At 37.2% G+C, this 21354-nt stretch overlaps 1 protein-coding gene across 8 annotated transcripts in view; it reads left to right on the top strand.

The window, feature by feature from the left end:
- The window catches only part of LOC127416746 (rho GTPase-activating protein 42-like), a 176959-nt gene that overhangs the window by 38084 nt on the left and 117521 nt on the right, over positions 1–21354 (top strand). For all 8 annotated transcript variants that reach the window (XM_051656270.1, XM_051656272.1, XM_051656268.1 and 5 more), the window contains exon 3: positions 12890–12951. In XM_051656270.1, the coding sequence (XP_051512230.1) occupies positions 12890–12951 (62 nt within the window). The remainder of the gene's footprint in view (positions 1–12889; positions 12952–21354) is intronic.

The raw sequence follows: 21354 nt of genomic DNA, 5'->3' as shown, positions 1-21354 counted from the left end.
TTTCTGCCTGTATGCAGGCAGAAGCAGAATGGAAGAGTGGTCTGATTTGCCAAATGGTGGGCGGGGGAGGGATTTGTAGCCATCCCGGAAGGGAGAGTAGCAATGGTCCAAAACCCGGTCCGAAACTGATGTGTTGGTGGTATTTTGGTGTGATTGATTTGAGATTGGCTTTGTTAAAGTCCCCAGTCACAATGAATGTGGCCTCAGGGTGCGTGGTTTCCTGCTTGCTTATAATCCCATACAGTTCCTTGAGTGCCCGGTCTGTGTCAGCTTGTGGGGGGATGTACACAGCAGTGATAATGACCACTGTGAATTCCCTCGGTAGCCAGAATAGTCGACACAGAAGCATGAGAAATTCCAGATCAGGAGAGCAGAAAGACTTGATAGATTGTATGTTCCTCTGATCACAACCAGGATTTGTTGACCATAAAACGTACACCACCACCTCTGCTTTTACCTGAGAGGTCTGTCCGCTCGGTGCACGGAGAACCCCGCGGGTTCGATGGCTGAGTCTGGAATCTCTGCAGACATCCAAGTTTCCGTAAGGCAGATAATGCAGCAGTCCCTCGTCTCTCATTGGAAAGAGCTCCGTGCTCTCAGCTCGCAGAGCTTGTTGTCCAGAGACTGAACATTTGCTAGTATAATACTGGGTAGTGGGGGTCTATTAGCACAACGTCTTACTCTGATGAGAACCCCGGCTCCGTTTCCCCTTTTCCTTCTGCGTTTCTGCGGCCGGGCTGCCCAGACAAAGGGCTCCGCTGGCGTATTTGTAAACAGCGGGTCGGCATTGAGGAATTTAAAGTCCGGTTTTTGGTGTGCTATTGCAGAACCAATGTCCAAAAGTGTTTGTCTGTCGTAGACAATAAGGCAGACAACATCCAAGACAAAAAAAAAAAAAAAACATAGAATTGTGAACAAAACAAACAAAACACTGCAGTGTTGTGTCAGAGCTCGCAATGCAGCAGCCATACTCGGCGCCATCTTGAGTTGAGTACACTCTCATATGCCTTCTTTGGAATTTTGGACAATATCTCGAAAAAGACTCAAACTTTGCTCAGATTTGACAAGATACCCAAGTCTGCAAGCAAAAGTCTGAGTTTTCAATATGATCTCAAACATTTCTCACCATATTCTTCCACAAACAAATGATCTCAGCTAGTCTGTCTATTTGTACTAGGGCTTTTAATCATTTCAAATGTTTAATTAAATTCTATGTACTATTTACATGTGTGTCAGACTGATGCTTTTGGAGCATCTAACTGATATTCAGCATCATAAACACTGTGTTTAAGGGCACTGTGTGAAGTTAAAACTTTGAAAATTGCATATCAAGATCCCTGTATATTTTGTGCTTTGTCCAGCTGTCAAGAATGCATCCTTTTAGACCGGCTCTTATTCTGTGGCTGCATTTCTTGTGAGGTTTGTTGAGTTGCTGACTGCCCCCTGCTGATACAGCCTTTAAAAACACAAAGTTACATATTCTTGAAGCTTAAATTGCTCTGATGGTAGGAAAATGCATACTTTTTTACAAAACTTACGAATGGGTCAGAAGGCATAATTATGTTTTTTTAATATTTTTTTTATATATACTGTATAATTGATCACACTAAATTAACAGGTTAAATCAACAGCTCAGTTTTTACCTATACTCTTTCTGCATATCAACAACACTTTTTTTCCTCCAATGGAATTTTTATTGAAACATCTTATTGGGTCAAATTGGGTACTTCAGTGTTGCATAACTCCATTAAGTGTCCTGAGCTATAAAAGTGACCTGAGCAATATAGTTTTCCTTTAAACCCATTAAGAGCTGATCTGCTTTACCAATCTTAAATCAATTAATAGAAAGTTCTCCTAACGCTCTGAGAAACAGTTTCCCCGTGAATAGAGTTGTTAGTCTCTTTCTTTCGTTCTCTCCCTACCCCTCTTCCTTTTATATATTGATCGCAAACTTTTTGAAGTCTTCAACACGCAGGTAGTGACAGAGAGATGTTTTGATTAGTAAATGTATCCCAGTATCAAAATAAGCATTGAGCATTCCGATATCCTGATATCCCATTGAATTTGGTTTAACAAGCTGAAGGCAGGTCTTGGTGCGATTGTCTGCACGGCATGAATAATGAATTGTATTGATTTGCTTACATTCCAGTCAAAAAGGTCCCTGCTCAGCCCTTTAAGAGATCAGAGTAACTAATTGTGATTTGTGTCAGAGATTAAGGAAAATGCAGAGGGCTCACCCTCAGTGGGGACCGAGCAGATGTGCCGAGAGTTCATACGCCCTGATGGGTTGATCACTCATTCTGTTCCATCTTTTTATGCACTCATTCATCTCCTGATTTCTCTCGATACCCCCCTCTCTCTCTCTCTCTCCCTCTCCTTATGTGTCATTACTTTGTTTATTATCTTTCTCTCCTCCGCTGTGCACTGTGTGTTGGCCTGACACTCAGACCATCTGTATCCAACAGTTGGCTTCCTGTCTTTCTCTACTCTTTTTTTGCACAAAAGTAGCCTGTCATTTAGCCCAATACTTTCCCTTGTTTTCTCGGCAAATGATTGGAAAAAGCATGGATCGGGGTACGAGTCCAGTGGAGAATGCAAGTCGACACGTGAGTCAGAAATGTCCTAGAAGCACTACAAAATACAGTGGTTTGTTCAGCAATTAAATTTTTTCACCTCATATTTGCTTTTATGACACTATTGATTAGGTTTCAGATTTAGGGTGTGGAGGTCGGTTTTGTTGATTTAAAATTTGAAAGAGCATTAACATTAAAATCTCATCTGTTTTGGAGAACAGCAAAAAAAGTCTTTTTTAGTGCCACACAGTGGACATTTCATCTCAGAAATATCACAATAACAACTGTATAAGGAAAATTGTAATTTCATTTAGAAAAATGTTGCCAAAGTCGTAATTTTCATGAGATCAGGCTGGATGAGACAAAACAAAAAGTGGCTTTAGAAGTCAATATATTGTTTATTTTAGTTCCATATCATGTTTAATTTCATCATCAAGGTAGAGTTGGGCCAATTTCACAGGACTTGTTCTTGCATTCCGTTTGCGCTGTTTTTGTTGGTCTGTGTACATATGCATCAGACAAACACTTTTGAAGCCACCCACTGTGTTTGCGTCACATTTCACTGGTTTCCAGCATGTCTAACCATAAAGGCAGTGCCTTGAGGATGCTGTGTCAAGTTAAATATATGTTGAAACTTTAAAAAAAACACATCTCAAGACCCCTGTTTGATGTCTGAACAGCTCTGTGTTGCCTTTACAGCTGGAGTTGCGCTGACTGCCCCCTGCTGCTGACTGTGGTTCTCAAAAAATAATGGTATTACTTTAAGCTTGAATTGCTCCATTGGGTAGGAAGATTTCTTATTGTGGAATTTACTTCCAGTCAGGGGGCATGAAGAATTGCACTTTTCTTTTTTATTTTCATATAATCAATAGCACTGAATTAACTTGTTAAATGGACCACCTTAGTTTTTGTCATTTTTGGAGCTTAACAGATGTGAATAGTAATTATGGTTGTATGGCAAGTGCTGTGTACAGATTCTTCAAAGATTTATCATATTATGTTTCATGAAAACAAATTAACAGCATACTAGTTTGGAATGACATGAGAGTGAGTAAATAATAACAGAATGTTTCATTTTTGGGTTAACTTTTCCTTTAAATGTATTGACGTTTGTGCCAGCTCTCAATGAAGCATCTTGTCCAATTTGGCCCATTCCTATTGTGGTCTGGTTGCCAAACAGGAATGTGATGAATTTGTGCTGTTTACCTTTATTTTTTTTATTTATTTTTTCATTAGTCTGGTTAAAAGTGATGATGGTTGAGTCAGCCACATTGGGAATGTTTTGGGCAGAAGCAATACAAAGGCATATTTATGGCTGTTTAGCTAATGGAGAGTTTTAACCATTGTGCAGGGTTTGTAATTCAGACAATGTTGTTAGGAAGGAAATACCCAAGGCTACGACTGTTGATTTACACATGTAATGTTGCGGAATGATTTTCATATACATTCCATCAACAACTGAATGTGATTAAACCTGCCACTGCATGTTAATGGCACCTGTTTTACATGGATCCAGAATTCAATTACCTTTGATTTTTTTCATGATCTGCTCTGTCCATCCACACTTGGGAACTAGTGATGAGGTAGTCTGTCCCCCGGCATGCACACAATCCATTAATTGACCATCTGATATATATAAAGTGCAACAGTCTGGTCCCAGAAGTAAAAATCCCTTTAATTTCATCATAGTCAAATTTATTTTTATCAATAACTTATAAACCTTTAAAGACTGACCTACCATGAGCTCCGAAGTTGTTAATCAATGGAATATACTTCTGTCAAAGCCATTAGTCTGTGTCAGTTCAACTTGATTTTTTAAATAAATCCTAATTAATAGCAGAATTTCTGGTGAATAACACTATCCGTGATCCTGAAGAGAAAAGATCCACCAATTAGAGAATTGCAGCGAAGCACATCAAAAGAGCTCTGCAGTGACCGCCCACCACTTTATAATCTGATTACTGGATTTGCTAGAATTTGTCAAGTTATTGGCATCAAATATTTGAAAGTTTCATTTGAGGCACTTACTGTGATTGTAAGTTAACTAGATATCCATGGGCAGAACTGTATATTCTTCTTTGTTTTTGTTAATTTTTTTTGTTTTTTGTTAAGTCTGTGAAATAATTGATACTTGATACTGTATTACCTTTAGATGGACAGAAATCCTGACAACAAAGTCTATACACATTTCCACAAATGTTTCTGGTGTTTTTTATATTCCATTATTTAAATAGATTTTTATTTATTTTTCTGGTCTATTATAGTGCTATTAACGGTTTCAAATGAACCAGCCCCTAAAAAAAAAATTAAAAAAAATTAAAAAATAAATCATCGGTGGTTGGTTGTTTTACATGTTGGTCAGACGGTCTTGTCCGGTTTAAGTGGCAGGCTGATGTCACAGTGAAAACAAAAACAGTAGATTGACTTTTCTTTTGCTGGAATCGGTCTGCACTTACCGAAATGTGAAACATTGCCCCCAGTGGCCAAATCAGTAAGTGTTGTTGGGTGTATGGGCATGTGTGAGCTCCAATTTCCAGGTATAATGTCCACGGAGGGGCGCCAAAACCGAGTTGTGAAGCGAGTTGTTTTCAGCTGTACAGGATGTAATACAGGAATGCATGTTTTATAAACTGTACCCCCCAACCCAAACACCAAACCTAAACTTAACAGTGGAGTCAAAATGTAATGTTAGAGGGAATAAATGCAACCTCTGAATCATGCTTGTCACAGAACGTGTGGCCGATTCTGGGGTACCGGAACTCTCAGAAACAAGGATGTGAGGGATTGACTGACAGTCTCTTCAATTTCATGCACTGTATAAAGCTCCTAGATTATATCTTATTTTCCACAATTTATTATCTTTTTAGAAGATGTTTTTAGTTCAGTGTTTCGTTAGCAGAATGATCCAAATTACTATAAACAACTGTACAACCCATTGAAGAGACTGTAAGTCTATCCCTCACAGATTTGTTGTCATTCCAGTCAAAAATTAAAGATGTGAATAAAGTCCATTGATAGAGTAGTATGTCAACCAGACTGAATAATCATTTGATGAACAGAAGTGCTTGCATTCACTTGTGTTCATTTCAAAATCAACAGCCTTGTCAATTGATAATGGCCATTTTTCATTTTCATATACAGTAGTTTTGACAGAATTTTCAGAATATTGTGTCAAATAACTGTTTGTTTATTAAAAAAAAGTTCTGTGCTATTTCATGCACCTCTTAGCTATCATAAAATAAAATCAATATCAATCATGTAAATAGCAGTATTATATCGACCATCAGACACACTTCTCTAGATAACGCCGTTGACTTTGACATCGACCATTGAAAAACCCTTATCAGTTGAGCAGTAAAAATAAGTTCTCATCCATCACTCTCAATGGAAAGTTCACAAAGTATCTGGTATTGCTGTTGTGTCCCTTCCCTAAAGGAGTACGATTACTCTCGCTGAAGAAAAATGTAATTGTCTAGTGGAATCAATCTGGTCATCGATGAAAGTGTGCTCTTGGAGTGACTTGACCGGACCCCTTGTGTGCTGTGGACCAGAATCTTGATGTACAGGTAGCTGAGCTGCAATCTACTTTGAAGCTCCAACCAGCCTGCGACACTTCAGCACTCATTGCCTGGGCATACAGACAAGGTCATCTGACCTCCTATCGATTTCATTCCTTGACTTCCTGCTGTGACATTCACAGCCCACACCACTTATCCTGAAATCAATCCCACAGCAAGACTGATGGAGCTATAGAAATATTAATTGTAACTTTTCTATCTTTCTCTATGTTCTCTATTTCTCTTTGGGCCTCTGCCTCTACGCTGTTTCTCTCATTCTTTTTTGCTTTGAGTACAGGGCACTCCTGAGCAGTCAAATCCGGCATGCTGGATGATTTGTGGAAAGAATAAGTATTATACAGTATATATTGTAAATTAAGCTCAGTTTAAAACATTTGCTGCATAAAGTTGATTGCCGAAAAAATTAATTTAGAAAAAGCTGGGTTAAAGTGAGGGACTTACAATGCAAGTAAATGAGGACAATCCGTAAATGTTAAAATACTAACTTACTTATACTCACTTATTGTTGTATAGCCACAATATGTAAAAAAAATGCCTGTTAACATGATTTTAGTTTGATAAATTCGCTTACTAATCTTTTATGTATAAAGATAAATCCAATTTTACAACTTTGTTGCCATGATGACGTAAACCCTAAAACCACAGCAAAAACTGCTATTAAACCTCCTGAGACCCAAACGTGACTGTTGTGTGCATTTTTCACTTCCTTTATGATTTGTAACTAGTAGCACCTAATAAACATTCAAAATAATAATAATAATAATAATTTTTCAAAATATATATATCCTCATATGGGGACAGCATGACTAAATTGTGGAATTTTAAATAGTACCAAGCTATAGAAAGTCAGCGTTTTATCAAATTGTTTATTATGTTTCCAGGACTGTCGGTTATTCATGTTTTAAGACCATACAGATATTACAGCTGATTTTCTGTAAAGCTACCTTGGAACAATGTGTATTGGGAAAAGCACAATTAAAAAACTATACAAATAAAAATGATTTGACTTGATTTCACTTTATGTTACAAAGTTTTTTCTACTTTGGACAAGAGAATCTCAATGTTCTCTCTTTCCATTGTCAAACAAACAAGTGATAGCCAGTGCTGAAGCATTTTATCAACATTAGAAATTAACTAAATTAATTCTGATCCATGTAATGGCCAGCATCGTCAAATCACTGCCAACCATGTTAAAATAAAATTTAGCACTATAAATTCTGAATCTAAGTACTGATTACCATTGCCTCATGTCTGCCAACCATGTTGAGTGGTGCAAACATCATCTGCAGCCTGAAACTGAACTTTTGGTCAGATGTTAGGAGTGAATGCACTTGGTTTCATAGGAAAGCTATAGGATGCTCCCTAATAAGCGAATTACTTAACCTCCAGTGTGCTGTCTGACTGTATTGGTCTCAGGAAAGTTGTATACAGCCTCCGAAAGCTTTTGGATGCACTCATTGGCCCCATTTACACCTTACATTAACATGCATTTTTCGGTGATCGGATTGCTATGGGATTGCACGTGACCACATTAAATGACAGGTGTAAATGCACCCAAGATGCATTGTGATTGGATCATGATCGGATCACTGAAACCATATTCGGAGGTGGTCAGGAACGGATTCTGACCATATTCAAAAAAAGGCGTAAATGCAAATGCGTTTCCGTTATCTGGATTCAACTACGTAAGCAGTTAATTATGTGATGAGGTTCCGCTACAGTCATCCGTTGTTAAAACGCTGTGTTGTGTGTTCTTGCCTTTTTCTTGTTAATTCAGCCATCACAATGGACACTGCCATCTAGCAATATTTTCATCTGAACAATGAACAAAATCCCATGAATTACACTTGGAATATCTTGTCTCTCTCCTCAAATCCCCACTTGCTCGCGTCTCTCTCCTGTTTTGTAATCGTACACATCACACATGAAAACCAGGCTTCACTCCTGCAGTGCCGAATGCGAGATGCATATCATTAAATTTGCTTCCTTGGCCGGAGAAAAATGTTCAATGAGGGAAAAACCTTGACTGTTAAAGTGATAGAAAGCGTTTGAATTATTCATCAGTGTTTTTAAAATTTGCTAAAAGACGGAGAATGTTCATTTTACCACAGCCACTGATGTAATATGTAAGTAGCATTTTACATTTTGCGCGGGTAACTTTGATCGGATCTCTATCACTGGAAATGCATTTGACTGCAAGGTGTAAATGCAATCCAGCCACAGAATATTCAGATAATATCCGGATATGAAATGCATGTTAATGCAAGGTGTAAATGAGGCCATTGATTCTCAATGGTGATAACACACAGTGTATATATGATTTTTAAGGTAAGTAAGGCTCATTGTCCTCGCAGGTGGTCATCATGTTTAACAGTGTGCTGTTTCATGATAAATCACTAAAATATTCGAAATATCATACCAGATGAAACTAGAGATGTCACTCTTTTGACATCAATGTAAAAACTTCATAAGGTTTTCTTTTGTCAGATTTTGTTTTGTTGCCATTTCTTCCAAAGACAAGCTTCACTGAAATTGGTGCCATGTTGTTTTGTTACAGCACAATGTCCTCACAGGAGGACGTGGGGTCACACGAGGTTGAACAATTTTACTGTTCAAATAATACACAAGTTTTAACAGAAGAATTAATGTAAGTTAAACTATAAAATTATAAGCTTCACATTTCTGCATTTAAACCCTTCAAAAATGTTTAACCCATTCACTTCCATTGTAAGCGCCTCACTGTAACCTCGATTTTTAACCTTAATTTTTGTGGTAATCAGCTTTATGCCACAAATTTTGTCAATTGAGCTTAACTTGTACTAAACTATACCTATAAAGCTAACAGTTATCCTGCCAAAATCAGTGTGTGGTTTTCTTCTTGTCAGTATTGGTGTTTAATTAATATTCCCTAATGACAAATACAGGCCTACATGTAATCTAAAGGTCTAAAGGTCTTGTGAATTAAATGTATTCCCATATGGGACTTGTTTGTCCAATTCAGCCCTGAATCAACCTAAATTGAGTTTGACACCCCTGCAATCAAGGTGTTGTATCTTGAAGCTCTTGGCCAATGACGTCCTATGTTTCTATTGGAAAGCAAACTAAAGGCTTTCTAATTTTCGAATTGTACTGAATTAATGCTGAATCACATAAATGCATGATTTCTTGTTATAGCTCCTCAACGGTGTGTGACTGGTTTTGATTTATGATGAATGCATTAGAGGTTTCTAAATGAGAGGGTGATTCCATGCCTGCCTCTCTCATCAGCTCTTCTCAAATGTACATCAGATGTCTTCCTGCCCCAAGCCAAAAGCCCATTTAAGATAATGACTCATCAGAGCTGTCATTTGCCCCATTAACCTGTGAATGATACGTATGCTCAAACCCCTCTTAACTGCTATATCCTGCCTTAAGTATCTCGTTCATAACAGAAGCATCTATCCACAGCTTCCACCCTTATCTTCAACATCAAATCTCTCTCTTTCTCTCTCTCTCTCTCTCTCTCTCTCATGTACTGTTACCTTCCTCTTAAAGGGATAGTCCACCCAAAACAAAAAATTCTGTCTGTATTTATTCACCCTTTAAAAAAATGACACAGTTATCATTTTTTTTGGGGGGGGGGGGGGGAATATTCCTGCAACTTTAATACTCATTCAATTTCTCACTCTCTCCTTAACTGTCTTCTAATAAATGCATACACAAATGTACCTAAATAGTCTTTCTCTCAGTCTGCTCTGTCCATTTCTGGTGCTAATGGGTGTTTTTGGAGCATTTTCGGAGACGGCGGCTCTCGTTCAGCTGTCCGTGGCTGCTAAAACCCAGGAAGCGTACTTGAACTGCCGATCTGGACTGATGGCTTGACAATAATGTTTACAGAGTTGGAAAGCTGAACTTGACCAAGCGTCCAAGCCCAAGTCGAGGTACAGTCCATCCAACTGTCTAAATCTTTCAATTCTGAAGCTATCAAGGCGCCAGTGGTACGGGAGCACTGTTCTGAGCTTTCACAAGCTGCCGTTGTGTTATAGTGAGAGATGGAGGGTAGTGCCAAGGTCTGGTTAGGTTGTGCTGTTTGGATGTTGACCAGGCTGTTTTTGGGTGTTATTTATTGAAAGGTGTGCATGTATCTGTGAGATTCTACACTCAATGGCCTTGGAATTCAAACACAGCCATAACAATTAAAGGAATGTTCCGGGTTCAATACAATATGCATGTTAACATGATTTTAGTATGATAAAATAGTTTACTAACCTTTTCTGTGTAAAGTTACACAGCCATATCCGCCCTGACGACATATCTGTGCATACCCTAAAACCACTGTAAAAATGCAGATTTAAACTTTATAACTCAAATAATACACTGATTTTAACAGAAGAATTAATGTAAATGCTTTTATAAAATAATACTCTTCACACTTCAGCCTTATTTAAACCCTCCAAAAATGTACCCTATTCACTTCCATTGTAAGTGCTTCACTGTAACTTTTTTAACTGGAAATTTCATTAATTTCCACAGTCCACATTGAGCAAAGCACTTAAACTAAAGGTTACACCAGAGAGACTGAGCCTGCAATTAGTGTACTATAAGCTGCTTTGAATTAAAAATATCTGTTAAATGACACATAACCAAGTGTGTGAACAAATAACATTAGTCCTAATTTGCATGTACATGAATATCCACAGTACAGTCAAGTGAAATGAAAAGGTTTACCATATCTTCATTCAATGCATGGTTACCATGGAAAATGGACTATGCAAGTTTTAATTAAAGCTTTTTCCTCCATACACTCAACTCTAAAAGTTAAAGGGTTAACAGGTCACGCCAACCTAGGATTGAACGTTCCTTCAATGCAGCGGTTGCATAGATACAGTCGTCGGCAAGACGTCATTTATGGGGCATTGTTTATTCTGGGGGGAAATAAATCTCGCTTACTGCAGTTATCCTTTCATTTATATGTGGAAAATGAAAAGAAAATTTCTTATAGATTGGTTAGTTTAGAGAAATTTGGAAAGTCTGGTTTCCTAATGATAATTATGACATTCTGGTGGCATTCATCTAGTAAATATAATCATTGCTTCTGGAAAGTTGCTGCTTAAGAGCTCTGAAGTCAAAATTACGATGTGATGTGTGTTTTGATTGGGGAAAAAACTGAATTTTTTAATGCTGCTGCAACAAAATGAAGAGCAACAAATGGACAACTGCATATTATGTGTTTAATCATTCTCGATTGGTCGCCAAAATTGAATAAGTCGCACAATATACAGTGTTAAATTTTCAAAATATTTCAGATAAAGATTTTATTTTTCTCCAATTTTCACTGGCCCCAGCACACACACAAAAATTCATTTTTATACATACAATATATATATATATATATATATATATATATATATATATATATATATATATATATATATATATATAGTGGGTGGAATTTTCTGACGGTCCCTTACATACGACGGTCAATGAAAGCGCATCCGAGTATTTGCTGGCTTATTCTCTTACTGCAACAAACGTTAACTATTTTAAGTAAAAAATGTTATGCCCATATAGTATGGTTATATACTCTTTAACTTAACTGTGCTAATAATATATTTGTAAGATTGTCACATCGAGAGAACGTGACACGATGAGAAATGCCACTGCAAATGCAAAAATAATGTTGCAATTACGTGATATAAACTTTATATCTCGCAATTGCGAATTTACTTCTTGCAAATGCGACTTTATATCTCTCAATCACGAGAAAGTCATAATTGTGAGATAAAATGTCAGAATTAGTCTACCTATTTTATTTTTTTATTACATGGCGGGATCAGTCTTCCATAGGCAAGGGACAGTTCTATCATTTTGTAATTTTTTTATTTGCTTGTTACTTGTAAAGTGACCTTGAGTCTATAGAAAGGCGCTATATAAAATAAACTTATTATTATTATTATTATTATTATTATTATTAATAATAATTACTGGGCCAAAACCAGAGACAGTTTAGCACAGAGGGACTACTGCTATTAAAATGAATGGGAGAAATTGGAACGGCCAACTGATGTTGAAAAGAAAGTCCCGCCTTTCAGATAAAAGATAGATACAGATACAGACTTTTAGATACAGACATCGCCTGTCAGTCAACTCAAGAATGGGGGGGGGGTCATGATATGAGCTAAAGAAGCACAATTTATGACACCAGGGTTGTCAGATTTTACTGCTGATTTGAAATATGTTTTTTTTTTTTTTATCGTAATCTTGACCAACTGTTTTGGAAATTTCTGTCTTTCCCCATTCAAGTAAATAGGAGCTGAACTTTAGTGCCACTTGTTTACATAATAAATAGCTGCTCAGCCTGCCCGAGAGTGTTTCAAAGATTGCAGCTGAGTGGACTGACTTGCCTTGAAAGGGACTTGGTTGAAACTATCTCACACTGAAAGCAAATTAGTTAGCCCCAGCACCTGAAATCTGTCTGCAGCACCTAAAAACATTTACATGCCCAACTTACTATGGACACATTATTAACATAGCTCTTTCTTCATAAATTTTAGGTGACCAGAAGTGGAGGGTCTTTCTTAACTGTGACATATTGATTTAAATTAATAAAACCATTGTTCATCATCATTCAAATAAGTAGCCATGGCAATAAATCAGTGCTAACAGCATTTCTATCGATCTACATGAATCAAATTATTATAGGTTTGAACGTTAACCAGCAAATGCAAATGGATTAATAACTGTATTTTTCTCCTTCAGCTCAGTCCTTTAAAGAGTTTGCCCAGCTACTGGACACCATGGAAGAGGAGAGAAGACGACTGGTAAGCTTTTAGATCAGGCACACTATCCATAATTTGCATAGTATCAATAACTAATAACCTCAGGAACTTCAAATGCAGTATTGTAAAGTATATCCTTAGCTTTATTGCTATTCTATTTTTGTTTTTCTATGCTATGTTGGTATTTCCGTGTTTTGTTGGAATTGTACTAGTAATCATGTTGCTGTGGTTTTATTTATTTTTACACATATCATAGCAATAACACAGCCGTGTCCCAAAAGACGCACTGTGCACTTACAATATACACTATGCACTCAGCCATGTAGTGTATGCATTTTCAAAGTGAAGTATCATCCCAATGGAACACTTAACTTTTTACTACATGGAAGCATTTGTTTAACAGCTGACAAAAATTACATTTCAAATGCTTGCAATGAGTTGCTGCTAGCTTTAGCGCATTAGCCAACATCAGTTCAACACTTGTATCTCAAACAACGTATGGATTTACACAGTGTGGGGTGATGGTAAAGCATTCAACTCACATTTGTAAGGTGCTGTCTTCACTGAAGATTCGCTAGTTGCTACATTCTCCATTATTTACAGTTGTTTTGTGCGCCTCTTCTGTTACGCATGGAAGCGCTGAGTGCATGAAGTGTCCAGCATTCCACAATCCCTTAAAAAAAATCGAAAGTTCTGACAAACTTGCCGCAAATTTGCCACTCATTATTTTCACATGCAAATGAGCTTGCAATTTGCCGCAAATGTTTTCCAGAAGTTTGCAGCTCTTCACCGGTAGTGGTGAACCCTCAGCAAACCTTTTGCAACAATGAAGAGTTTGCCGCAAAACTCATTTGTAGATGAAAATAATGAGTGGCGAATTTTCACTGCATCATCCAAGTACTCATAATACACATCTTTTTGTTGCATTTTCAGTGTTAACATACTACTCGCACTACTTACAAAATGGCGTAGAATAGTGCAAATGTGTGCGATATGTGGCGCACCTTAGTCTTTTTTATATACTTTTGCTTCAACTATGTTTGTGATTCATTTCAAAGCTGGTTGGTCTGGTTCAAGACTTAGAATTAGGATTTTTAGAAATCCATATAGAGAGAACTCAATTTGAAAAACACTTTCTAAAATAAGGCTGCTGAAAAATTGGGCAGTTTTAACCCTTACGGTTTAGTTTAACGCAAAGGATTCAATAATACACATTAGTTCATTGAGTAATCAAGCAACCTTACAGTATGCCCAGCAATCTCATGGCCTTGTGGTCTGTAAATAAGGGCTTCTTGTTAAAAGCTTTAAACAGCAAACACTTCCATTGATATGCAGCTTCATTTCAATTTAAAGAGTAATACTCTTAAATCCTAACCACAAAGATGTGAGAATATTCCAAAATACAAATACACACAGCCTCACACAGTCTTAAACATTCTTATAGAGAAGTGAAACACTTTTGTGGATAGCAGTAACAATAGATTTGATTTCATTTTCCTACATCTAACCTCTTTTTAGTAGTCTTTACAAATAGTTTGCTGCCAAGGAACTCCAGAATGTTTTATAAAAAGAAACTTGAAGGTTCAGCCTGGGAGGAATCCTTTAGGAAAGAGAAATCACTTGGGATCTATTTAATTTTTCAGTTAGATAGCAGTGAGTTCAGACTGAATTGCCTAAATCTCCTTCTCAGATTTCCCTCTTGAGAAAAAAAGACCCCTATAATCTGGGTCTCTTGCATTGTAAAAAATGTTCCCTGTCAAAAGCTACACTTAATGCTGCGCTTGATTCAGCGCTTATGGGAACGTCTTTAGGAGTGACCAACTGTGAATATGTGTGCAACATGTCAATGAAATTGACTAGAAACTTTATAGCCTCTGTTGGTGACATCATCAGAATGCGCCAGTACCAGGGGCTATAAATAGATGTGCCAGCATCTCGTTCCACTTCTTCAGGGAACAAGGGTTACAGTCAAGTAACCCAAGACGTTTTGTCAGGTAACCTAAAAAAAAAAAAATGCACTTCATGTGGTAACATCTTAATTAACTGGGTTTTTTTTTCCCAAGTCAAAAATATAATTTGATATGACTGAATCAACCTGACTGTCAACTTGTTCCGTAGACTACTTCTTGTACTCAGATTTGCCAAGACACCTGCAATCAAAAAGTTAGCGATTTCAGTATGAACTCAAATATATCTGAGCTATGCTACTCACATTCATTTTATATCTCCATTCTCATGTCAACAATTGCCTCATATTTTTCTGTTATAATTTCTCCTAAAAACAACAACATAAGAGACAATGTTGATACCTAAATGTAACATACGTAGCTGAAAACTCCATTAAGCACAGAAACTAGTAAAAGCCTGCTCTGATGCGAAGGCTGATCCAAAACTAGTGTTGCTGCCTATGTGGAGAGTTCCAAATCAGTCACTTGAGGTTCGATTTCAGTTTGGATGCTACCTTAGAAGGCAGCTGCCTATGTACAGGTGGCATCAGACAGCAAGGCAGCTCAAAGGTTTTTGAACCGAGACATTGTGTTTGTTTACATTGTGCGACTCTCAGTTTTCTGTTTCAGTGATTGATTAATCAACACCGTAATCCAGTGACAGCCATGGTTAATAAGAAACCTCATGGAATGTGGCTGAAATTCACTAAAACTTTCCACTTTAAGCTCGCTCTTATACATGTTGGCCTCAGCTTAGTGTTTCATCAGCTCAGTTGGCACGACTTCAACTTTTTTTAATGGCATACCATGGCTGGTGGGCAAAAATGACTTTTTCAGGGGTGTTTTTAAAGGAGACTTTGATTAAAGTGCAATCTGGAAGAAAATGGAGATTTGAAGTTTTGAAGTGCTCTCACCGCTCCATCTCACAACACCTTGTGTTATTAATTTTCAAAGAGAGGAAAATGAGAGGAAGGAAGGAGATTTTCTGAATATTTTCCACGGTGGAGTTGCTGGTGCTCTCCTGATCTCCTGAGTCCAATCACTCATGGAACAGAGGCTCTCCGCTGTCAGACTCAGTCCGAGGGAGTCGTTTATACATGCAAACATCCGTTTGCTTCAGTCGAATGGGATGAAAGCCAGGCCCTTATTATGCAATAATACTATCAATAACGCTGACCTATTGACACTGTAGCAAAAGTACTGCTCCTGTGCAATGCATAAACACATAAAACAGCTCTCCCAGAGGAATAGTTCACCCAAAAATGAAACTATTACAAACCTGTGTGATTTTTGTTTCTTTCATAGATCACAAAAGTAGACCCTGTTCAGCTTCAGAAATGACAAAATCCTCATTTAATTTAGAAGTCATACATTTCTAAAAGTAGTCCATATGACTTTCGCACTGTATTAATGATAGCTGATAGCTTTGTGTGAGGAACTGACCAAAACTGACCAACATGTAAGTGATTATTGCTAAAAGTCAGCCTTTTTGCCATAGCTCTCAAATCTTGTTTGTGAATATTCAAGATTTTATGTGAATGCATGTCACACCAGGTTCTTTTGTGTCTCGTTACCGAGCACAACACACAAAGTGCTACTCCTTTAAAGTTAACAATCTCCAAAGGAAAAAGATATTAAAGGAGAAAAATGGGCGGGCTTCATATTATTCTTAGGGAATTGATTGAATCATGAAAAGTAATCATTAGAGAGATGCAGTTGAAAAATAATGGTAATTGGTAATGAAAAATAAACTTGTTTCAGAGATGGAGTAAGTTACATTTTGCTGAAAGATTACAAAGTAGTGGTCAACTGTTCTTGGTTTTTTGCCGATACCGATAACTGAGGTGGTGGAAACAAGTCGAAAGCCCATTAATCAGCTGATACTTTTTTTTTAATTCGATGTAACAAATATGTAAATAAAATGTTTTTAAGTCAAGTCATTTTTATTTGTATAGGCTTTTCACAACACACGTCGTTTCAAAGCAGCTTTACAGAAAATCATGCATTAACAGAAAATTTTAACTAATATCTATAATGTCTTAGATTCAGCATTGTGTAGTTTGATTAAATATGATTGTAAATTTTGTATAAAAATAAATAATTAAATAGTTATATAATAATTGTATTTATAACCCCAGTGAGCAAGCTGAAGATGACTGTGGCAAGGAAAACAAAACTCCATAAGATGTTGGTTAATAGAGAAAAATAACCTTGGGAGAAACCATGCTCACTGTGGGGGCAAGTTCCCCTCTGGCTAACATAATGAATATAATGCCAATATTACTTATTTGTGTGCAGTGCAGGTCATGGTTTAAAATGAATAAACTAAGTAAGTGTTAAGGTCCAGTGCTTAAACAAAGATTTTTTATGAACTGTAAGATTAATGACTAATGTCTTTGAAGTTCATCCTGGATTAACTGCAGAAGTTCACATAGATGTGTTGTCCTTTATTAGTTGGATGATGAAGGCTTTTGTTGGCAAATAATTGAAAGTCTTTGTATTCCATTTCAAGACTGTAGTCCATCATTAGACCAAGGTGATGCAGGCAGAGATCAGTGACGTGCATCGCAGTTCAACCAGCAGGTCATTTCGGTGAGGTCTATCCTAAATCCAAGGTTCAGGCAGTGGCATATGAAGTATCACATGTCTTATTGTTGGAGTTGGCATCAGTACATCCCCTGAAGTCCATCGTAATAGACTGAAGTGATGTCTGGCTGGTACCAGCTGTATTTAGTTGTCATCACTCAGAGACACATAGCAGTGGAGTCTGACACCAAGCAGGAATGGAGGTGGATCTGTCCAGCTCTGGTCTGATATGAATCCCGAGGTTGAGACAGGGAAACAAATGGAATAATATTAGCGTTGATGCCATTCAATTTATTGATTTATAGAGTTATTGATTATGATAAATGTTTCTGGTTCTGGCAGACCTAACTAAAGCAACCTAATTGTGAGTTGATCTATAAATTAGGTGTATGCCTGGCTAAATATATGAGTTTTTAGTCTAGACTTAAACTGAGTTAGTGTGTCTGCGTTTTTGGATTTTGATATTCTAGGAACTATTAACTGGCCAGAATTTGACGATCGTAATGAACGTGATGGAATATAGCATGTCAGAAGGTCACTTAAGTACTGTGGAGCTAGACCATTCAAAGCTTTGTATGTAGTTAAAAAAATAATAATAATAATAATAATAATACAAAATTTAACAGGTAGACAGTATAACAATGATAAAATAGGGCTAATATGATCATATTTCTTGGTTCTAGTCAGCACTCTGGCTGCTGCATTTTGAACCAATTGAAGTTTATTTATTGAACTTGCAGGACATCCTCCCAGTAATGCATTACAATAATCTAGTCTTGAGGTTATGAATACATGAATTAGTTTTTCAGCATCAGCAACAGAGAGCTTGTGTCTTAATTTAGCAATATTTCTGAGGTGGAAGAATGCTGTTCTACAAACATTGGGAATTAGATTTTCAAAGGACAGATTGGTATCAAATATAACACCTAAGTTCTTCACTGTAGAAGACGATGTAACAGTACATCCATCAAAAGTCAAATTATATTTTAGCGGCTTCTTTTTAGAGGTCCAATAATTAGTACCTCTGTTTTGTCGGAATTGAGTAGAAGGAAATTTCTGACCATCCAGGCTTTTATTTCATTGATACACTCTGCTAATTTGGAGAATTGTGAAATTTCATCAGGTTTTGAAGAAATATAAAGTTGGGTATCGTCGGCATAACAATGGAAACCTATTCCACGATTCCTGATAATATCTCCCAGGGGAAGCATATATAAGGAGAAAAGCAGAGGCTCTAAAACTGATCCCTGTGGCACTCCATACTTTACTTTTGTTTGGCTTTACAATTCCTCATTTACATAGACAAAGTGGTAGCGGTCTGCTAAATAGGACCTAAACCATGCTAATGCAACTCCACAAATGCCAACATAATTCTTTAGCCTATTCAAGAGAATGTCGTGATCTATCGTGTCAAATGTAGCACTAAGATATAAAAGCACTAGAAGAGAAATGCAGCCGCGATCAGTTGATAAGAGCAAGTCATTTGTAACTCTGATAAGTGCAGTCTCTGTACTGTGATGAGGCCTAAATCCTGACTGAAATTGTTCATATATACTATTTCTCTGTAGAAATGAACATAGTTGGGAGGATACTACCTTTTCTAGTATTTTCGACAAAAATGGGAGATTTGAAATCGGTCTATAATTAGCCAGTTCTCCAGGATCAAGTTGTGGCTTCTTAATAAGCAGTTTGTTAACTGCCATTTCAAAGTTTCTTGGGACATGTCCTAAGGATAGCGAGGAGTTAATAATATTAAGAAGAGGTTCTGAGATTACAGGGAATACCTCTTTTAAGAGCTTGGTTGGTATTGGATCTAACATTATGTTGTGGCTTTTGATGTTTCGATAAGTTTTGTTAGCTCTTCATGACCTATGACAGCGAAGGATTGAAGTTGCACGTGAGGAAAATTATGAGACACAGTTTTCTGAGGTACTGTGACAGATGATTGCATAATTCCCATTTTATTTCTGATTATTTAAATTTTATCAGTAAAGAAATTCATGAAGTCATTACTCTATTTCTGTTAAGGCTTTATTCTTAACCAATTTAGCCACAGTACTGAATAAACACCTAGGATTGTTGTGGTTATTTTCTATGAGTTTCCTAAAATATGCTGACCTGACAGCTTTTAGTGCCTGTCTGTAGTTACAGACACTATCCTTCCATGCACCGCTAAATATCTCTAATTTTGTATTCTTCCACTTGGGCTCCATTTTCCGAGCAGCTCTCTTGAGAGCATGAGTGTGATCATTGTACCATGGTGCAGGGCTTTTGTCTTTAATTTTCTTTAATCAAAGGGGGGCGACACTATCAAGAGTGCTAGAGAAGTCTGTGTTTATATTTTCTGTTATTTCATCAAGTTCTTCTAGGCTTTGGGGTTTACTGAGTGTATGAGATAGATCTGGAAGATTATTAGTGAAGCTATCTTTAGCGGTCGAAATAATAGTTCTACCTGAACGATAGCGTGGTGTAGATTGAGTAACATTAGCTGATCGCAGCATACAAGAGACGAGGTAATGATCCGAGATGTCATCGCTCTGCGGCAGAATTTCTGCAGTATCAACATCAACTCCATATGACAGAATTAAATCTAGTATATGATTATGTGATGAATTGGTCCTGTCACATTTTGTCTGACTCCAATAGAGTTGAGAATATCGATAAATGCTAATCCCAATGTGTCATTTTCATTATCTATGTGAATGAAGTCACCAACAATTAAAGCTCTATCTACAGTAACTACAAGTTCTGACAGAAAATTTGCAAATTCACCAAGGAAATCAGAATAAGGCTTGGGTGATCTATATACTGTAGCAAGTGCAAAAGACGACAGAGATTTTTTTAATTGTATCTGACGGTGTCACATTAAGCATTATTAGTTCAAAAGACTTAAACTTATATCCTGTCCTCTGAGTAACACCAAAAACTCCACTGTAAATTGCAGCAACACCTCTTCCTCGACCCTTCAGGCGAGGCTCATGTTTATAACAATAACCTGGGGGAGTTGGTTCATTTAAACTAATATATTCTACCGGTTTAAGCCAGGTTTCAGTCAAACAGAGCACATCCAAACTATGATCTGTAATAACTTAATATACTATTAGTGCTTTGGTTGAAAGAGATCTAATGTTTAGCAGCCCTAACTTTAAATGATGTTTATCTTCAATTTTTTTTTTTTTTTGTTATTTTCAAGTTTTACCTTAATCACTTTTTTTCTAAATGATTTAGTGAAGGTTTTGTGTTTGGTAGTTCGGGGAACAGGCACAGTCTCTATGTGATATCTAGGTGATACAGTCTGTCTGTGTTGTTGTTTATGTGACCTGTGTGATGTCTCAAGGCAGCAAGCAGACCTTGGCCCCAGTTAGTCTAATACTCTCACTATTAAGACTATGAGCCAAATTACTAGAGAGGAGGGCGGCACCTTCCCTGGAGGGATGGAGTCCGTCTCTCTTTAACAGGTCAGGTCTACTCCAAAAACTCTTCCAATTGTCTATAAATCCTATGCTATTCTCCGGACACCACTCAGACATCCAGCCATTCAGTGACACTAATCTACTATAAACCTTGTCACCACAATGAGCAGGAAGTGGTCCAGAGCATATTACAGTGTCTGATCTCATTTTTGCAAGTTCACACACCTCTTTAAAATTATCTCTAGTGATTTCCGACTGGCGAAGCCGGACATCGTTAGTACCGACATGAATAACAATTTTAGAAAATCTATGTTTAGCATTAGCCAGCACTTGTAAAGTATCTACCGGATTCTCTTTCTCACTGACCTCCACTAGCGTTCGGACGTTTGACGGAGCATCCCAGACATTAAGGCTACAATAATCCAAATTAAATGAAATCCTAGATGCAGTCTATAGTGCAACCAAATCCTAATAATGAACAGGGAAAATAAATTAATAAA

This window comes from Myxocyprinus asiaticus, chromosome 26 (genome assembly GCF_019703515.2).
Source record: "Myxocyprinus asiaticus isolate MX2 ecotype Aquarium Trade chromosome 26, UBuf_Myxa_2, whole genome shotgun sequence".
Taxonomy (NCBI): Eukaryota; Metazoa; Chordata; class Actinopteri; order Cypriniformes; family Catostomidae; genus Myxocyprinus; species Myxocyprinus asiaticus.
The sequence above is the reverse complement of the archived record's forward strand: the minus strand, read 5'-3'. Positions and strand labels throughout refer to the sequence as shown.